At 36.2% G+C, this 20413-nt stretch overlaps 1 protein-coding gene across 2 annotated transcripts in view; it reads right to left on the bottom strand.

Annotated features, from left to right (window-relative positions):
- C14H8orf34 (chromosome 14 C8orf34 homolog) overlaps nt 1–20413 on the bottom strand; it is a 364536-nt gene that overhangs the window by 271711 nt on the left and 72412 nt on the right. For both annotated transcript variants that reach the window (XM_010812074.4, NM_001199131.1), the window contains exons 3-4: nt 16285–16416; nt 2037–2165 (exon numbers count right to left, since the gene is read on the bottom strand). In XM_010812074.4, coding sequence (XP_010810376.1) covers nt 2037–2165; nt 16285–16416 — 261 coding nt within the window. The remainder of the gene's footprint in view (nt 1–2036; nt 2166–16284; nt 16417–20413) is intronic.

The following is a 20413-nucleotide window of genomic DNA, read 5'->3' as shown; positions in this document are numbered from 1 at the left end:
CAAGATCAAACACGAATGAACTGACATCTAGCTTCAGGAAGATGGATGAACAGTTTGAGATTAAATAGTTCAATTCTGGGCAACGAGATCACTAAATAAATATTGTGCTCATGCGTGCTCCCTCATGTCCAACTCTCTGCAGCTCCTCAGTCTGTAACCCACTAGGCTCCTCAGTCCATGGACTTTCCCAGGCAACAATACTGGAGTGAGTTGCCATTTCCTTCCCCAAGGTATCTTCCTGACCCAGGGATCAAACCCACAACTCCTTCATCGTCTGCACTGCAGACATACTCTTTACCACTGAGCCACCGGGGATATTTCTACTAATTTACAATGATCATCTCAGGTGAACTGATAACCGAGTAGTTAGACACATGTTGGACCTAAGACAAGAAGTTAATATTAAATCTCAGATAGCAAAAATCACAGAAACTCAGAAACTTACCCAGAGAAATAAGCAACCTCGCCCTGTGTGAACAACTGCTCCCTTACCCCACATAAACATCACCATTACTGCTACAAAAAACAGAGCCCCTTTATAACGATCAAGTGACACCAAAAGCATATATATATATATATATATATATATATATACACACACACACACACACACACACACACACATACATATACAGACACACACTAAAGCCTCTGACATATTAATAGATAAGGTTCTTTTCATGAACATAATAATTAGCTGAAAACTCATTTTATCATTATTTGGTCCAAAAGTAAACCTAGCCAAAAACAGGATTTTCTTGAATCTCAACCAAAGAGTTCCTACTAATGGCAAAAGTATGAGAATCTATCAGAAGCCAAGTTAACATTGAGCAGGCTTATTACACAAAGTACACAAAGGTTAAATAAAAAATCTAGTGGCACTAGTGAATTATAAATTAAGAAGTATGAAAAAGCTAAATCTCTCTAAAAAACATAAAACAATAAAATATAGTATATAAACACATAATTATAGTATAGCACAATATATAAACACATAGATATTTATAGAAACAATGCTCCCAAAATATACTAAGGGAAATTTTTAACTTAGAAAAATATCAAGAAACTAGTAACACTGCTATTTTAAAAAAACAGACTGATCTTAAAACATAATCTACTAGAATTTACTAGTATTCTAATATAAATCTTTAATATGCTATCACACCAAAAGACAATTTTAGTGCAACTATAGCATTTATATGTTTCCAGAGATGCCTAATTTTTAAAATTGAAAGATATTTAAGAACCAGAGAAAGACAGAAATACTTTGAACTCACTACAAAAACTGCAAGTGTATACATATATATATTTACATATAAATATATACTTTATGTATATACTATACTTTATATATAGAATGCATTGATCAAATCAAATATTTGTCTATCTGAAATATATCATTTTAAACATTCCCACCCATCAGAAGAAGGAGACGGAACCATGTCTTCCTGATCTGGAGATGAGAGGACCAAGGCTCATACAGGTTTAATGACAGGTTAATGACTTATCTAAGGTTATTAACCTCATAGAAGGCAAAACTTCTAACTCAGGCCCTTGGATTACAGATCACTGCTTTTATAAAAAGGTATATTGCTAGGTTCTGAGAGGATTCTGAGAAGAATCTGGCCCAGTCACTATTAAGAAGTTTAGAGACATCAAAAACTCAAGGAAGCAACAGGTTTGTGCATTAATTGGGATGACACATAACAACAGGGTTCAAAAGAGAAGAATGACTAAGATGCCATTAGGTGTACAGTTGACCTGGGTAATGAACAGAGGCCTTGGAGGGAGACTGGAATCAAACAGCCATTGTGGGGAGGGGTCTATAGCTCTTTGTGCTCTGTATAACCTGTCTTCCCATGAATCCATGTAACACACATGATCGGTCCTCATATCCAATCTCATGCTCTAGAACTCTGCAGCCTCTCATGGAATTATAATGAGGATGTTGGAAGTAGGTTATTGGTAATGGTAATGAATGTTTCTACTTTAATATTGGTTAGGAATTCCAATTACAATCAAGTAAATGAACTTACTTCGAGAGAGATTCTCAAGGGCTTTTCCCAGTTTCTTGCTCTCTTGAAGGATGTGGTTCAATTCATCAAAATCACGGCTTTCTGGTTTAGTCCGCCAGTTCCACTTAGGATGATCTACTGACCTTGGCACTATGTTTAAAAAAAATGATTACTTCATAAGCACGCTACAGAATGATAAAAACTTACTATTCATCATTATGTGAAAGACTGTCTCAAGATCAGTGCACAGAATAAAAATGGTTTTTGGAAATAGTTCTCTTGTGAGCAAACAGAAGGGAAGTTATGAGGCTGGATTTTAAGAAATGTTTTAACTAAACAAGTAAAGGAAGTGTGACAGTGTTTATAGAAAAAAGAAAATTCAGGTACTGATTTAACACTAGTAATTCATATAAATTAGGGAAAAACACAAGCAAAGTATATGTTATGTTTCAGCAGCTTAAAAAATAACTGCTACCTTCTTCATGAGCAATTTGTTAAATGATTTTAAGACATTCTTGCTGTCTTCTAATAAAACAAGACTGAATACTTTTACCTTCACTTTCCCTCAAATTCTCACTAAAATTATATTATGGTATTTTTCTTTGGTCAAAGAATTGATTAAACAGAGAAGACAATACATTTTTTAAGGAAGATGCAAAATGAACTGATAAGTGATAAGTGGATTTAACAAGATAGAGAAAAGTGAAACCTAGGCCTTGAAGATACAGATGTCAAAAAAGTGGACATTTCGTACCATTTAAACGTTAAACTATCAATCAAGGAGGACCAATACCAAAATAATAATAGAAAACCATAATTGCCTTCCAGATTAGAAGGATCCATTAAATGTCCAGTATAATGCAAGGCTGTGCTGTGCTTAGTCACTCAGTCATGTCTGACTCTTTGTGACTCCATGGACTGTAGCCCACCAGGCCATGAAATTCTCTAGGCAAGAATACTGAAGTGGGTAACCTTTACCTTCTCCAGGGATCTTCCCAACCCAGGGATCAAACTGAGGTCTCCCACACTGCAGGCAGATTCTTTACCATCTGAGCCACCAGGGAAGCCCAAGAATAGTGGAGTGGGTAACCTATCCCTTCTCCAAGGGATCTTCCCAACCCAGGAATTGAAGCATTGTCTCCTGAATTGCAGGTGGATTCTTTACCAGCTGAGCTACCAGGGAAGCCCATAATTCAAGGCACATTATCACAAAATTTTACAACAGTGGTAATAAAGGAAACATCTTTAAAAGCTTTCAGAGACAAAAATAGCAAATGAAATTGTCATCTGATTTCTCAGCAGCAATGCTTGGCCCCAGAAGACACAGGAGAAGTTCCTTCAAAATTTTAACTGAAGATTACTTCTAACTTAGAATTTTATTTATTTTTTTAACTTAGAATTTTATACCCAACTAAAATGCGATTCCCTGGTGGCTCAGAGGGTAAAGCGTCTGCCCACAATGTGGGAAACCTGGATTCGATCCCTGAGTTGGAAAGATCCCCTGGAGAAGGAAATAGCAACTCACTCCAGTATTCTTGCCTGGAGAATCTCATGGATGGAGGAGCCTGGTAGGCTACAGTCCATGAGGTCACAAAGAGTCGGACACAACTGAATGACTTCACTTTACACTTTAAGGGTCAATCGGGTTTCCCAGGTGGTGCTAGTGGTAAAGAACCCACCTGGCAATGCAGGAGACATAGAAGACGAGAGTTCGATCCCTGGGTCAGGAAATTCCCTGGAGGAGGGCATGCCAACCCACTCTGGTATTCTTGCCTGGAGAATCCCATGGACAGAGGAGCTCAGCAGGCTACAGTCCATAAGACCGCAAAGAATCAGACAGCACTGAAGCGACTTGGCACACAGCACAAGGAGTCAGTCAAGACACTTGTAAGGACTCAGAAAACGTACCTGGCAAGCACTCTCAGAAAGTTCCTAGTTGGAGGTGCTCCACCAAAATAAGCAAGTAAAGCCCAAACTAGAAAGAGTTGAGATCAGGAACCAGATAATCCCCCATAAGAAGAAGGAAAACATAAGCCTCAGGATGACAGTAAAGGATGGTCTCAGAAGACAGCTGAGAAAAAGAATGGTAACTAAGGAGTTAAGACTGGGGCAAGAGAACAAAGGACTACAGGAGAGAAGTCTCTAAGACTTTTTAAATGAAATAAAGTATAAAATATAAATTAAAGTAAGATAGAAGAACACGTGTTTTAGTTATTGAGAGTGTTAATATTTTAAGGCACATTTTGGTGAAGCATTAGTGATGGGTACAGAGAAAACAAAGGAAGCAGAAAACAAGCCAATTATTGACTCTAGAAACAAAATAAAAGTTGGCTTTCTTATGATTCTACTATGAAAAAGGATAATGAACACAATCATAAAAATATCAGTGCAGAGTATACATCAACCAACATTTGAAATATCTGCCTGCCTGTACTGTGAGAATGTGATGGGCCTTGGGAATAAAGCACAGTGTCTTAGAAAGAGGTCAAGAGATGATGCTTCAAATTTAAAAGATAAAAGAGAACTATGCAAGTATCTTCTATGTTTAGATATATAGATCTGCGTACCAAAAGAAACATCTAAGAGTTAAAAGTGGGTCCACATTAGAGGCAGAACAGGAAGAAAAGAAGGACACTTGCCTTATGGTATTAATTTGCTCTTTATACCATATATGTCTATGTTCGATAAAAATAAAATAATTTAAAAATATTTACATGGTACGGCTATAGGAAAAATACTCTCAACCTACTGAAAAAAAATTTTTGGCCATGTTTTTAGAAGTAATTCAGAAATATTTATTATAATAGAACATATACTGACCCTCTGATTCAGCAATCTTATTATTTCTGATAAATTATAATACATAAATGAAAACACTCTTAGTTACGTATGTATGTACAAAGAGGTTTATTTTATCAGAAAGTGCATGATAATTATTTATTTCACCAAAGAGTTTGTGGTTGTAAAACTCTGTAAATAATCTATAAAACTAAATGTACTTCACAGGGAAATAAATAAATTATGGCATCTTCATACTATGGTACAGGTAGGTATGTACTTATGAAAATGTATAACATAGACCTAAGTTCATTTGCATGGAGATATGTCCATAATACATTTTAAAACAATATAAACAAGTTGCTTAGGAATGTGTACAGTTTAAAGCCAGTTTCATAAAGCAAATCAACTCCCACATATTTTACGTTAGTTTATACAAAGAAAAGAATGTAAAAGAATGTAAATCACTTCAAAGGCTGTGAAAAGATACAACTACTTCCAAGGGAGTAGAATAGGAGATGGCTGATGAGAGAGAATCTATCTTTCTACATGTTTGTTTTTTTTTTTTTTCATTATCATTATAAGCAATATTTAAAGACTGATTTAAATTAAAGAAGTAATTACTTCTATAATTTAAATACATTTAAACTAAAAACATGCATCTGCCTCTTCTGTGTTTCTTTGTTTAAGGGACTCTGGGATGGAGATGTCAGCCAACATCAGCACCCCAGTTTTCAAGCAGTGGAGAGGGGATGCAGCGATTGTGATCAATGGTTCTATAACACACCTTCAAGCATACACCTATTACCCCACAGGTAATACCCCATAGGACAAGCTCAGGCACAGGGAAGAGAAACTCAGAAGAGGAGGCAGAGAAAACTGTACTTGTACCAGATCCTTCAAAACACTTACTGGTACTTCTGTTAGCCTTTTTAAAAGTAATTTCTCTAATCTGCAACATTATATTATCTAACTTTTCTGAAAATTACCATATCCTATCAAGATATCTTCAAATAAAAAAATAAGAACATAGTCTTTTTTTAAAAAAAATCAGTCCCAATCAACCTTCCCAGATAATGAGACATGCCCCCCTGCCCACCCCAGCAGACTTTGTAGAACACCACCTGAATGCCCTGGTGGGCAAACTCAGATGAGACCAGCAGAACTGCACAGCCAATTTGCTGAACCCTGAGAAATTATAATTTGTTGTTTAAGGCCATGGAGTTTGGGGGAGGTTATATGCAGCCCTGTAGAGAAAAGATATGACATCCAAGCTCTCTCCCTCAGGAACTTTCAAGAGAAACTAAGACAAATTTCTTTCTATATTTCTGTAGCTTGTGACAATGTGCTACATATGTGATATTCATCATGGGATCCAAATCTAGGACAAGGAAGGCCACAGGATAATCATGGTCTAATCAACTACACTGGATGATTTCGGATGTTTTGATAACTAATGGAAGGTGATTTGGAAGTCATCAGCCCAGTTTACAGACTCCAGGTGAGAATCTCTAAAGCTTTCTGATGAATTAAAAACCTTGCTTAGGTAATACTTAGTACTAAAACTCAGGGCTATAGTTTAAATATATTGTCTAAAAAATGTCCTCAGGAGAAATGGATAACAATAGAATGGTATAAACAACAGAATATTAATATGATCCATATGAGGTGAAACAATCTGAGATTAGGGACAGCCGGTAATTATCACTGAGATAAAACACATCTCCAGAGCACAGCAGGAACCCATCCACAGCACCTTATTAATGGTCATGCTCCATTCATTCATAAAGAGGTCACTACTTCACAAATAGCCTACTGTATAATAACCAGGGCCTAGTGAGCATTGCCCTCGGAGAAGGCAATGGCACCCTACTCCAGTACTCTTGCCTGGAAAATTCGATGGACAGAGGAGCCTGGTGGGCTGCAGTCCATGGGACTGCTAAGAGTCGGACACGATTCAGTGACTTCACTTTCACTTTTCACTTTCATGCATTGGAGAAGGAAATGGCAACCCACTCCAGTGTTCTTGCCTGGAGAATCCCAGGGACGGGGGAGCCTGGTGGGCTGCCGTCTATGGGGTCGCACAGAGTCGGACACAACTAAAGCAATTTAGCAGCAGCATTTTGAACAACATTAATCAAATCAGAATTAATTAAATCCTGATATCTCCACCAATAGTTTCCATCTGTGGGTCAAATAATAAATTTACTATTTCCTGCAAATGACTTTTGATATATTATTTATCCACTTCTTTTGAACCAAAATAATTTTAATTATTTAGATCTTTTAACTCTGTTTTCTAAAAATTTAATAAATGCTAGTATTCTTTCCTAAAAGTTCCTCCCAAGTACTTTACCTTCATTTATAATATGTCAGGAAATTTCCCAGTACTATAGTTATGATATATCTAAAGTTGATTATAGTGAATTTATTATTTCATGTCTCTTGCCTTCTGCATTTCCATACTATGATTTTTCAGACATTGCATTGCCACATTCTCTTGTATCTATGCAATTTGTGTTTTCTACACAGATGTACAGTCTTTTCATTATTTTCCTAAAATTTTAACAAATATACACCTATTCCTCTTTGCATATGCTGTGCTAAGTGAAACATTAAAAAAATGAAAAATCTCTGCCAAATACAAAAGCATAAATAAAAATACTGAGAACTGGTTCTAGTTTCTGGTTTTAACTGAAGTTAATGTCAGTCAGTCAGTTCAGTCACTCAGTCATGTCCGACTCTTTGCAACCCCATGAACTGCAGCACGTCAGCCTCCCTGTCCATCACCACCTTTCAGAGTTCACTCAAGCTCACGTCCATCGAGTCAGTGATGCCATCCAGCCATCTCATCCTCTGTCGTCCCCTTTTCCTCCTGCCCCCAATCCCTCCCAGCATCAGAGTCTTTTCCAATGAGTCAACTCTTCACATGAGGTGGCCAAAGTACTGGAGTTTCAGCTTTAGCATCATTCCTTCCAAAGAACACCCAGGGTTGATCTTTAGAATGGACTGGTTGGATTTCCTTGCAGTCCAAGGGACTCTCAAGAGTCTTCTCCAACACCACAGTTCAAAAGCATCAATTCTTCCGCACTCAGCTTTCTTCACAGTCCAACTCTCACATCCATACCTGACTGCTGGAAAAACCATAGCCTTGACTAGACAAACCTTTGTTGGCAAGGTAATGTCTTTGCTTTTGAATATGCTATCTAGGTTGGTCATAACTTTCCTTCCAAGGAGTAAGCATCTTTTAATTTCATGGCTGCAATCAACATCTGCAGTGATTTTGGAGCCCCCAAAAATAAAGTCTGACACTGTTTCCACTGTTTCCCACCTACCTCAATTTTCTCTTCTGGATCACAAATTTGAAATGGCTATAAGAGAATCAGTATACACTCTCATGCATAGGGAATTGATAGACAAATGTTTTTCTGGCCCCTTCTGCCAAGACTCCACTGACCATCCTCAACCATTCTATCAGAAACCACCACTTCACCAGGTAAACAGTAGAAATGCTTCAAGGACATAGAAAAACTTCAGTGAACTCTATTTGTCTTATTTTCCTTTAGTTGTGATAATTCACAATTGAAAATTAAAATCGTAATATTATCTTGCAGATCTTTGTACCTATACTAGTTTGCATTGTGTAACGTGCTCTTTTTTTGTTATCTGAAAATGCACAGCTTCTAAACTGTTATCTCATGAGACCAGGACATATTTTGCACTAAGCTACCCTTGAATTCTCTTCATTTACTCATTTATACTCTCATTTGTATAGCACACAACACTGTCCTAGCTTCTAGGAGTAAAGCAGTGTGAATAAATGTAACAAAATTCCCTGTACTCATGGAGATGACATTCTATTCGAGCTTACAGTCTATTGCATAGGGTAACAGGTTATTGTGTTCCTTACAAAACTGGCCTTAAATAATATACAATATTATATAATTGTATATATTTTATTTTATTTTTTTAAATAAGTTTTAGCAATAAAGATCTTCTGAAATGAATGTTAATGATATTTATGTCATATGAAAGTTAATAACTGTTAATACGGTCTTTTTTCCTTTTATTATTGTCTTTGTTCTTTTAAGAATAGTAACTTAGAAAACTTTTTATACTTATTACACAAATATTTCTGTCCCATAATACTTCAGCTAAGAAAATATCCTTTTATTTTGAAAGTCTCTTTATCAATTTTGTTTTAAAGTAAGAATTGTAAAATTTTATCAAATACAATTCAAGTATTATTTGAGATGTCATATGACTTTTCTTTATCAATTTGTATATTGTACCGAAATACACATAATGGTAGTCCCAAAAGGAGAAGAAAGAACATTTGAAGAAATAATGCTTGAAAGATATTCCATGAAAACATTAATGAAGAGGGAGGAGGGAGGAGGGTTCAGGATGGGGAACACATGTATACCTGTGGCGGATTCATTTTGATATTTGGCAAAACTAATACAATTAAGTAAAGTTTAAAAATAAAATAAAATTTAAAAAAAAGAAAAAAAAACATTAATGAAAAAGAGTAGGGGTGGCTATGCTAATATCAGACAAAATAGACTTTAAGACAAAACTTGTTAAAGAAGAGGATAAAGAATATTACATATTGGTAAAATGGTCAACCAGTCAAGAAGATTGAACAATTATTTAACATAAACACATTTAGCAGCAGAGCCCCCAAATACATGAATCAAACACTGATATAACTGAGGGTATAGAATTCTACAATAATAGCTGGAAACTCTAATACTTCCGTGTCAATAATGGATGGAAAAAATCTAGACAGATCAATAAGAAAACAGAGCACTTAAACAACACTATAAATCAATTAGGCCTAATAGACATATAGAGAAAAATACAAAGACTAACAGTCATATGTATTTTTCTTCCAAGTGCATGTGGAACAATCTCTAGTATAGACCATATGTATGTCAGGTCACAAAATAAGTCAAAATGTATAGACTACAATAAAGGTGGTTTCTCAGATGGGAATTTGCAATCGTAAAGCCCACAATAAAAAGCAAGAAACATCTTATATCAATAACTGACCTTTATACCTTAAAGAAGTAGAAAAGAATAGAAGACTAAACTAAACCTAGCAGAATGATATAAATAATAAGTATTAAAACAGAGACAGGTGAAATAGAGGATTCAAATGTAACAGAAATAAATTAACAAAACCAAAAGTTGAATATTAAGAAAGAGCTTAAAAATTAATAAACCTTTAGCTAGATTCACTAAGAAAAAAGGGAGAAGACTCAAATTACTAAAATCAGAAATGTAACCAAGACATTATTACAGACTTTACAGAACTGTTTTTAAAAAGAATTAGAATGTTATGAATATTTAATTCAATAAACTACACAACCTAGATGAAATGGAAAAATTCCTAGAAACAAACTGCCAAAAGCTACTCAAGAATAAACAAAACATTTATAATAAGACATGGAATCAATAATCAAAAACCTCACAACAAAGTCAAGCACAAGACAAGGTGGCTTCATTGGTGAATTCTACCAAACATTTAAAGAACTGACAATTCTTCTCAAACACTTCCAAAAAAATGTAAAAGGAGGGAATGTATATAAACTCATTCTATAAAGCCAGCATTTCCCTGACACAGAAGACAAGGACATAACAATAAAACAATACAGCTGCATCTCTTCTGAAAATAGATGCAAAAATGCTCAACAAAATTGCAACATATCAAATTCAGCAGCATAATAAAAGGATTATGGAAACACAAAATAGTCAAAGCAATCTTGAGAAAGAAAAATGGAGCTGGAGGAATCAGGCCCCTGGACTCCAGATTATACACTGAAGCTGTAGTAATCAATAGTAAGGTACTGGCACAAAAACAGAAATATACATCAATGGAACAAGATAGAAAACCCAGAAGTAAACCTATGGTCAATTAATTTACAACAAGGTAGGTAAGAGTGTATATACAATGGAGAAAAGACAGTCTCTTCAATTAGTGGTGCTGGAAAAATTGGAGAGCTCCATGTAAAAGAATGAAATTAGAACATTCTCAAACACAAAAACAAATTCAAAATGGATTAAATACCTAAATATAAGGCCAGATACTATAAAACTCTTAGAGGAAAACAGGCAGAACACTTTCACATAAACTGCAGCAGTATGTTTTTGGATGCATCTCCTATTCTAATGAAAATAAAAACAAAAACTTTAAAATGGGATCTAATTCAACTTAAAAGGTTTTGCACAGCAAAGGAAACCATAAAGAAATGAAACAAGAACCCACAGAATGGGAGAAAATATTTGCTAATGAAGCAACTGACAAGGGAGTAATCTCCAAACTATACAAACAGCTCATGACAATATCAAAAAAACAAACAACTCAATCAACAAATGGGCAGAAGATCTAAGGAAGACCAAAAAAGCTTTTTTGGATGGCCAAAAAAGCATATGAAAAGATGCTTAACATTGCTAATTATTACAGAAATGCAAATTAAAACTATAATGGCCATGATCAAAAAGTCTACAAACAATAAATGTGGGAGATGGTTTTAAGAACAGGGAAAACTTTTACACTGTTGGTGGGAATGTAAATTGGTAAAACCACTATGGAGAAGAGTATGGATATTCCTTAAAAAACTCAAAATAGACTTGCCACACAATATAGCATTCCCACTCCTGGGCATATATCCAGAGAAAATCATAATATGAAAAGATACATGCACTCCAATGTTCACTGCAGCACTACAGTAGCCAAGACATGGAGTTAACCTAAATATCCATCCACAGAGGAATGGATAAAGAAGGTATAGTATGTATATACAATGGAATATTTCTCAGTCATAAAAAAGAATGAAATAATGCCATTTGCAGCCAACATGGATGGATCTAGACATGATCGTAAGAAATGCTGTAAGTCAGAGAGAGAAAGACATGTGTAGTATGATATCACGTATGTGGAATCTAAAAAGATGATATGAATGAACTTATTTATAAAATAGAAACAGCCTCACAGACTTGGAAAACAAACTTATGGTTACCAAAGGGGAAAGGTGGTGGGGGGGATAATTAGGAGTTTGGGATTAACATATACACACTATTACATAGAAAATAGATAATCAACAGGGACCTAATGTATAGTACAGGAAACTCTACTCAATATTCTGTAATAACCTATATGGGAAAAGAATCTGAAAAAGAATGGATATATGTAGATGTATAACTGAATCACTTTGCCATACACCTAAAACTAATACAACATTGTAAATAAACTATACCGCAATGTCAAATAAAAATTATATTTAAAAAGTATTTATAAGCTGTTCCCATACAATAAAAACTAAGACTAATACATGAACTCATTAAAAAAGATTAAACATCATGACAAAGTGGGATTTATCTCATGAATATAAAAGTTATTTAACATAAGAAAATTAATCAATACAATAATTGTGTTAACAGAATGAATTTTAAAATACACCATCATTTTGACTGATGGAGAAAAGGCTTTTGACAAAATTCAATATTCTGTCATAATAAAAACTCCCAGTAAACGAGTAGAAAGGAACTTCTTCAATATGATAAAAGAAACTCACAGCTAACGTCATGTAGATTAGTAAAATAATGAAAGTTTTCCCCTTAATATGAGAAACAAGAAAGGATGCTGGCTTTCATCACTGACCTTCAACACTATTAAATTTCTAGCCCGAGCAAGCAGGCAAGAAGACAAAATAAACAGCATCAAAATTGGAAAGTAGAAAATAAAACTAACTCTACTTGCAGATAAAAAGAATAGCACTTACTTTAAAAAATGAACAAAGGACTTCAATAGACATTTCTCCAAGGAAGATACACATACAACCAAGAAGAACGTGGAAGGACATTCAGTATCATTAGTTGTTATAGAAACGTAAGTCAAAACGAGGTAACACTTCACACCCACTTGTACGGTATAATATTTTTGTTATAAATAGAAAGTAACAAATGTTGGTGAGACTGTGGAGAAACCAGAAACCTTTACATTGCTGATGGGAATGTAAAATAGTACAGCCTCTATAAAATACAACTGCAGTTCTCTCCAGTTAAAACATACAATGTGACCCAGCATTTCCACCTCAAGGTATATCCTCAAAATCATGGATCATGATTTCAAACAACTACTTGTATGTCAATGTTTATACCAGGACTATTCATGATAGCAAAATGTAGAAACAACCAAAATATCCTAAAATAAATGGATGAATAAACAGAAAGTAGGCTATCTATACAATGGAATATGATTCAACCACAAAAAGGAATGAAGTTCTATTACCTGCTGCAATGGGAATGAACCTGAGAATATTACACTAGGTAAAATAAGTCCATCACAGGAAGATCACACATCATATGATTCTATTAAGACGAAAGTGTTAGTCACTCAGTTCAGTTTAGTTCAGTTGCTCAGTCGTGTCTGACTCTGCAGCCCCATGGACTGCAGCACGCCAGGCTTCCCTGTCCACCACCAATTCCCAGAGTTTACTCAAACTCAAGTCCATTGAGTTTGCCAGTGATGCCATCCAACCATCTCATCCTCTGTCATCCCCTTCTTGCTCAGTCGTGTCCAATTCTTTGTGCCAGGCTCCTCTGTCCATGAGATTTCCCAAGCAAAAATACTGGAGTGGCTTGCCATTTCCTTCTCCAGGGGATGTTCCTGACCCAGGGGTCAAACTCAGGTGTCCCCACATTGCAGGCAGATTCTTTACAGCCTGAACCAATCGAAACAGGCAAATTCATAGAGAGAGAAAGCAAGTTTCCAGGGACTGGGGGGAGGTAGAAATATTGAGTGACTTACAGTTTCCTTTTCTGAGGTAAAATGTTTTGGTAAGAAAGAGGTTATGGTAGCACTATTTTGAATGTACTAAATGCCATGTGAATTGCACAATTTAAAATGCTTAATTTTTGTTCTTTTAACCTAAAAAAATGTATTTTTGAGTGATTTGTTATGAAGCCATGGAAACCAGAATGTCTCTAAAACTTTTTTGGCTCTCCAAGGTCACAATGTTACACTTGTATGTTTTATTTTTGACATTTCACTGTTCTTGTTTCCATCTGTAGGTCTATGACCCATCTCAGACTGATTTTCAGCATGAATCAAGGTACGGATCAACGTGTGTATTTTTCCATATGAATCAACGTGTGTATTTTTCCATATGAATATCCAGTGTTGAAGGGACTGTTTCTTTTCTTACTATACCGCTTAGATGTCCTTGTGGAAAACCATTTGACTGCATATGTAGGTTCTTTTTTAAAACTTTGTATTAAGGTCAATTGATCTATTTTCCCATCCTTTCTCCAAAATCACACTGTCTTGATAACTACAGTTTTATAAAACGACTTGAAGCCAGTCAGGGTAAATTCTCCAAGCTAGTTCATATTTTTCAAGATTGCTTTAGAAAATCATGGTCCTTTGCCTTTCCAAATCAATTTAAAATAATACAGTCAATTTCAAAGGCCTGTAGAGCTTGGCTAGAGATTGCACTTATTTCAATAAGAGGTTGCCATTTGTTTCTCTGTTTCATCTTTTCTTGTTTTTGTTTTGGGAGAATAAATCAAAAAAATTGGGGCATCCTATTTTAATAAACTTATTAACATTGTATTTATTCTTTTTTCGTGCTTCTTTCTAGTGCTGCTTCATCTATTACAACATACAACTGTGACTTACCAGTCTATGTTCAAAAGAAATTCTATTATTTCAGGAACAATTTATGTTTAAACAATATATTTCTAATTAATAACTCTGAATCCTATAATCTTAATACCATGTTTATTATTAAAAATGCATGAGACTGTGTTAATAATTTTCCTTTAAAAAGCTAATAGTCCAGTAGAGCCAGAGGTCAAGAGTAGGGTACCTGAACAGAAAAGATATTAAATGCCAGTTCACCAGTAACATTCTGTGCCTACAGAACATTCCATAAATAGCAAAGTCTGTGTAAAATGAAGGACCTTACAGCATTCTGTCCTCTAAGAGCTGAGATCCAGGACTTAGCTCTTTAAAATTAGCAAGCTCTGCTGCTGCTGCTGCTGCTGCTGCTGCTAAGTCGCTTCAGTCGTGTCCAACTCTGCGCGACCCCATAGACGGCAGCCCACCAGGCTCCCCCGTCCCTGGGATTCTCCAGGCAAGAACACTGGAGTGGGTTGCCATTTCCTTCTCCAGTGCATGAAAGGGAAAAGGGAAAGTGACACGACTCTTAGTGACCCCATGGACTGCAGCCCACCAGGCTCCTCCGTCCATGGGATTTTCCAGGCAAGAGTACTGGAGTGGGGTGCCAGTGCCTTCTCCAAGCAAGCTCTAGGGTTATGTATTAATATTTATCATTGAGACAGAATGAAGACAGACAGACAGACATTTCCAAGGATAGAAAGAGAAATGTGAGACTGAGAACTGATTGATTTCATTTATTCCTTTATTCTTTTTTTTCATTTAACACTATTCATTGAGCCAGGAACTGTACTATTACTGGGAATATGGTTGTGAACAACACATTTAAATTTTAAACTTATATGCTTTTTTTAAATGTTGGGATCAAATATTATGAACCAACCTGGTGAAGCAGTATAATTTAGCTACAATAATAATTTTTAAAGAACATTTGTAGTTTATAATACTTCACATAATTCTTGCTAGAATTTTGTGGCTGATACAATTCTTTGTATAAGTGTCGTTGTATAAACAAACAAACAAAAAAACCTCAAGGAGTTAATTTCAGTTATTTTCACAAATGTTCCAAATTCAGAATCCAGTTAGCACATAATGATTTTTCAAAATTTTCAAACAAAAGTAAGTATTTTCTACCTATTCCTTTCTCTGTTTAAATTAAAATCCCGTATCTCAGTCTGCAACAAGCACAAGAAACTGATGTTTAAGAACAGCTTTCAGGATCTTTTGTCTTCTAAGAATAACTGACTTGCAACAAGATCCTAAGCTATATGACATGTTTGTGCATAGCACTGGAAAAACTTAGTAGCTAGAAAGGCAGAGAGAAAGGAGGAGGGGCATTGAGAGAACAGGTACTTATTACTGTGGGATAGAACAAATACACAGCCTTCAGCAATAAATGAGTAGGACTTCAGAGAGACCCTGGATGAAGGATTTTTTTTTAAATTTTGTTAAATGTTTTGAACAGAAATCTTCTTTGCCTTCCCTCTAAAAGATTTATTTTTATATCCTTTATTAAACGTAGGGTTGGTATTGCTCTGAATATGATAAAATACTGCAACCGTTCATGAGAGGCAAGGGACCTGCTCCATGAAGTTTACACTCTTAAAAGAACAGTATACTCAAAAGTCTAAATCAATCACATATGCTTGAGAATATACGTTAATGCTAAAACAAATGTGAAATTCATTAGAATTAATAGGCAGAAATATCAGAAAAAAATTTGGCTTCAATTCTTACCTTTTCTTCACTTTACTAACACACACTTAACATACATTAAGTTAATATTTAAATGACAAATTTCCTTACATGATTTTGATTCTGGAGATGGTGGATAAATATTAGACACAGCAAGGTCACTTTTTGACTTTTTAGGCTTCTTTGCATTTAACTGCCAGGGTTTATCATAGTTTCTGAAATCTCTTCTTGTTCCTTTATGTTCTGTCAAACAACAACAACAAAAAAAAAACACAATAAAAACAATAAGTGATTTCACGATTGATCAAAAATTAAATCCATGAAGTAATTAGATATACCTAGCGAAAGCTATGCTGCCTTGTATCAAAATAATGCAAATATCCTAGAGTATTACTTGCTTTATTTTTCCTGTAAATGTGAGTTTTGCATTTGATTTGAATTAGTTTGTATATTAATATGATTAAAATGATGTTAAACTGTAAAATTATTTGAAAGTCTTTTTAAGGCACAAATTACTTAAAATCACATTCTATAAATGGGTGTCATAGAATAAAGCACTGTATTTTGCTGTAAATAAAAACAACTAAATGTTTAAGTAAACTTTACTCATCTGATGTTACCTTATCTGTTATTCACTATGACACATAAAACCACGGGTGCACACACACATTTCCACCATAGTATTTGTTAGGGAAATTAAATAAACAGACTTGTTTACTCTTCAGAGACAAAACAGAGCAGGCCTCTGACCAGGCTTCTAACCTTCCTGGACACAGCCCTGACTGGGAGTGACTGCATAAGACTGCCTGCTGTAAATGCAGGACTTGCAGCACCATAGATAAGATGTGTGTGTGTGGGGGGCAGGGGGGAATTTTGAGATTGTTTAGCCCCTGAAAAGGGCATGAACAGCCAAATCCCAGGCTTAAACAACATTCCAAGTTTTACAAGACAAGACATTGTACAAGAGGCAGTGATCAAGACCATCCCCAAGAAAAAGAAATGGAAAAAGGCAAAATGGTTGTCTGAGTAGGCCTTACAAATAGCTGAGAAAAGAAGAGAAGCTAAAGACAAAGGAGAAAAGGAAAGATACACCCATTTGAATGCAGAGTCCAAAGAAAAGCAAGGAGAGATAAGAAAGCCTTCCTCAGTGATCCATGCAAAGAAATAGAGGAAAACAATAGAATGGGAAAGACTAGAGATCTCTTCAAGAAAATAAAGATACCAAGGGAACATTTCATGCAAAGATGGGCACAATAAAGGACAGAAATGGTATGGACCTAACAGAAGCAGAATATATTAAGAAGAGGTGGCAAGAGTACACAGAAGAACTATACAAAAAAAATCTTCATGACCCAGATAATCACGATAGTGTGATCACTCACCTAGAGCCAGACATCCTGGAATGCAAAGTCAAGGGGGCCTTAGGAAGTATCACTATGAACAAAGCTAGTGGAGGTGATGGAATCCCAGTTGAGCTGTTTCAAAACCTAAAAGATGATGCTGTGAAAGTGCTTCACTCAATATGCCAGCAAATTTGGAAAACTCAGAAGTGGACACAGAACTGGAAAAGCTCAGATTTCATTCCAATCCCAAAGAGAGGCAATGCCAAAGAATGCTCAAACTACTGACCAATTGTTCTCATCTCAAATGCTAGCAAAGTAACTCAAAATTCTCCAAACCAGGCTTCAACAGTACATGAATTGTGGACTTCCAGATGTTCAAGCTGAATTTAGAAAAGGCAGAGGAACCAGAGATCAAATTGCCAACACCTGCTGGATCACAGAAAAAGCAAGAGAGTTCCAGAAAAATATCCAATTCTCTTTTACTGACTATGCCAAAGTCTTTAATATGTGGATCACAACAAACTGTGGAAAACTCTTCAAGAGATGGGAATACCAGACGACCTTACTTGCTTCCTAAGAAATGTGTATACAGGTCAAGAAGCAACAGTTAGAACTGGACATGGGACAATGGACTAGATCCAAGCCGGGAAAGGAGTACATCAAGGCTGTATATTGTCACCCTGCTTATTTAACTTATATGCAGAAAAATGGTGCGAAATGCCAGACTGGATGAAGTACAAGCTGGAATCAAGATTGTGGGTAAAAATATCAATAACCTCAGAAATGCAGATAACACCATGCTTAACGCAGAAAGTGAAGAGGAACTAAAGAGCCTCTTGATGAAGTTGAAAGAGGAGTGTAAAAAACTGGCTCAAAACTCAACATTCAAAAAACAAAGATCATGGCATCTGGTCCCATCAATTCATGGCAAACAGAAGGGGAAACAATGGAAACAGTGAGGGACTTTACTTTCTTGGGCTCCAAAGTCACTGCAGATGCTGACTGCAGCCAGGAAATTAAAAGACACTTGCTCCGTGGAAGAGTTACAACCAACCGAGATAGCATATTAAAAAGCAGAGACATTACTTTGCTAACAAAGGTCCATTGAGTCAAGGCTATGGTTTTTCCCGTAAAGTATGAATGTGAGAGCTGGACTATAAAGAAAGCTGAGTGCTGAAGAATTGATGCTTTTGAACTGTGGTGTTGGAGAAGATTCTTAAGAGTTCCTTGGACTGCAAGGAGATCAGACCAATCAATTCTGAAGGAAATCAGTACTGAATATTCATTGAAAGGACTGATGCTGAAGCTGAAAGTCCAATACTTTGGCCACCTGATGTGAAGAGCTGACTCATTGGAAAAGACCCTGATGCTGGGAAAGATTGAAAACAGGAGGAGTAGGGGACCACGGAGGATGAGATGGTTGGATGGCATCACCGACTTGATGGACATGAGTTTGAGTAAGCTCCAGGAGTTAGTGTTGGACAGGGAAGCCTGGCGTGCTGCAGTTTATGGGGTCACAAAGGGTTTGGGTGGACTCCGGAAGTTGGTGACGGACAGTGAGGCCTGGCATGCTGCGGTTCATGAGGTTGCAAAGAGTCGGACAAGACTGAGCAACTGAACTGAACTGAAAGAGTTGGACACAACTGAGTGACTGTACTGAACTAAACTGAGGTTTGCAATTTGGTTACACATTGATGATGATATCAGTTTGCATCTATCCTGGGTTTATAAGGGGGAACTCTGAACTGTAATCTTGGAAGTCTCACACACAGAGCTGATGCACTGCCCGGGACCTTTTCCCAATTGGAACTCCAGACTGCTGTCACATGGGACTTCTCCGCATTGTTTAAGTTTGAATGTCAGCAAGTCCAATTTGGTGATGTATCTTCTGCTCTATTTCTCTTCTTTTAATGTTAGTATATGAAAGTAAGCTAGATAATTCTCTAATAAATATTTTTATTATTGATTTGTATATAACGAGTGGCTTACTTTGTTAACAAATCTTTTGACCCTAAGACGAAAGTGAAAACTTTCGGCAAAACAGTATTACTCATTTTTTCCACTGTTCTGTTCAAGAAAGAGTAGTTCCATCACCTTTACTGAAAGCTACAGTTCCCCTTCAAAGGTGGCCAGTATCATACCAACTTTCAAATGAAATGATCTTTTCAGGAGTTCATCCCTCTTGACATCTTTTCATCCCATATTTTTAGACAGACTCTATTGTGGAGCTTTTTCTTCTTTTATTCTCAGGGCATTATATTCTCCTTATCCCCATATCATCTACCTAACTGCACCTTCTTTGTCTTATTTATTGCTTCCTTATCTTTTATCTACATGACATTCGTTAGCTTCCTTCTACCTTCTTGTTTAAATTTCAATATTTTCAAATCATCCTAGCTCTATGCATGATTCATAAATCTTTCTCTGGCTATCCACTTATAAACACCAAGTAGACATCATGAAATATTATAGAGATTCCTCAAATTTGCAAGTTAAATTTGTACTTAATGAGTTGTTATCCAGTTTTTCTGCTGCAAACATCCCATTAAATACCAAAAGAGGTATGCTGCTGCTGCTGCTGCTAAGTCGCTTCGGTCGTGTCCGACTCTGTGCGACCCCATAGACAGCAGCCCACCAGGCTCCCCCATCCCTGGGATTCTCCAGACAAGAACACTAGAGTGGGTTGCCATTTCCTTCTCCAATGCATGAAAGTGAAAAGTGAATGTGAAGTCACTCAGTCGTGTCCGACTCTTAGCGACCCCATGGACTGCAGCCTACCAGGCTCCTCCGTCCATGGGATTTTCCAGGCAAGAGTACTGGAGTGGGGTGCCATTATACTAGTAACAGAAATATTGGTCTATGAACAGAAATACTGGTCTGCGTTATGCCATAGACAG

This window comes from Bos taurus, chromosome 14 (assembly GCF_002263795.3).
Source record: "Bos taurus isolate L1 Dominette 01449 registration number 42190680 breed Hereford chromosome 14, ARS-UCD2.0, whole genome shotgun sequence".
Classification (NCBI taxonomy): Eukaryota; Metazoa; Chordata; class Mammalia; order Artiodactyla; family Bovidae; genus Bos; species Bos taurus.
Note: the sequence above shows the minus strand (reverse complement) of the source record. Positions and strands in the feature narration are given on the sequence as shown.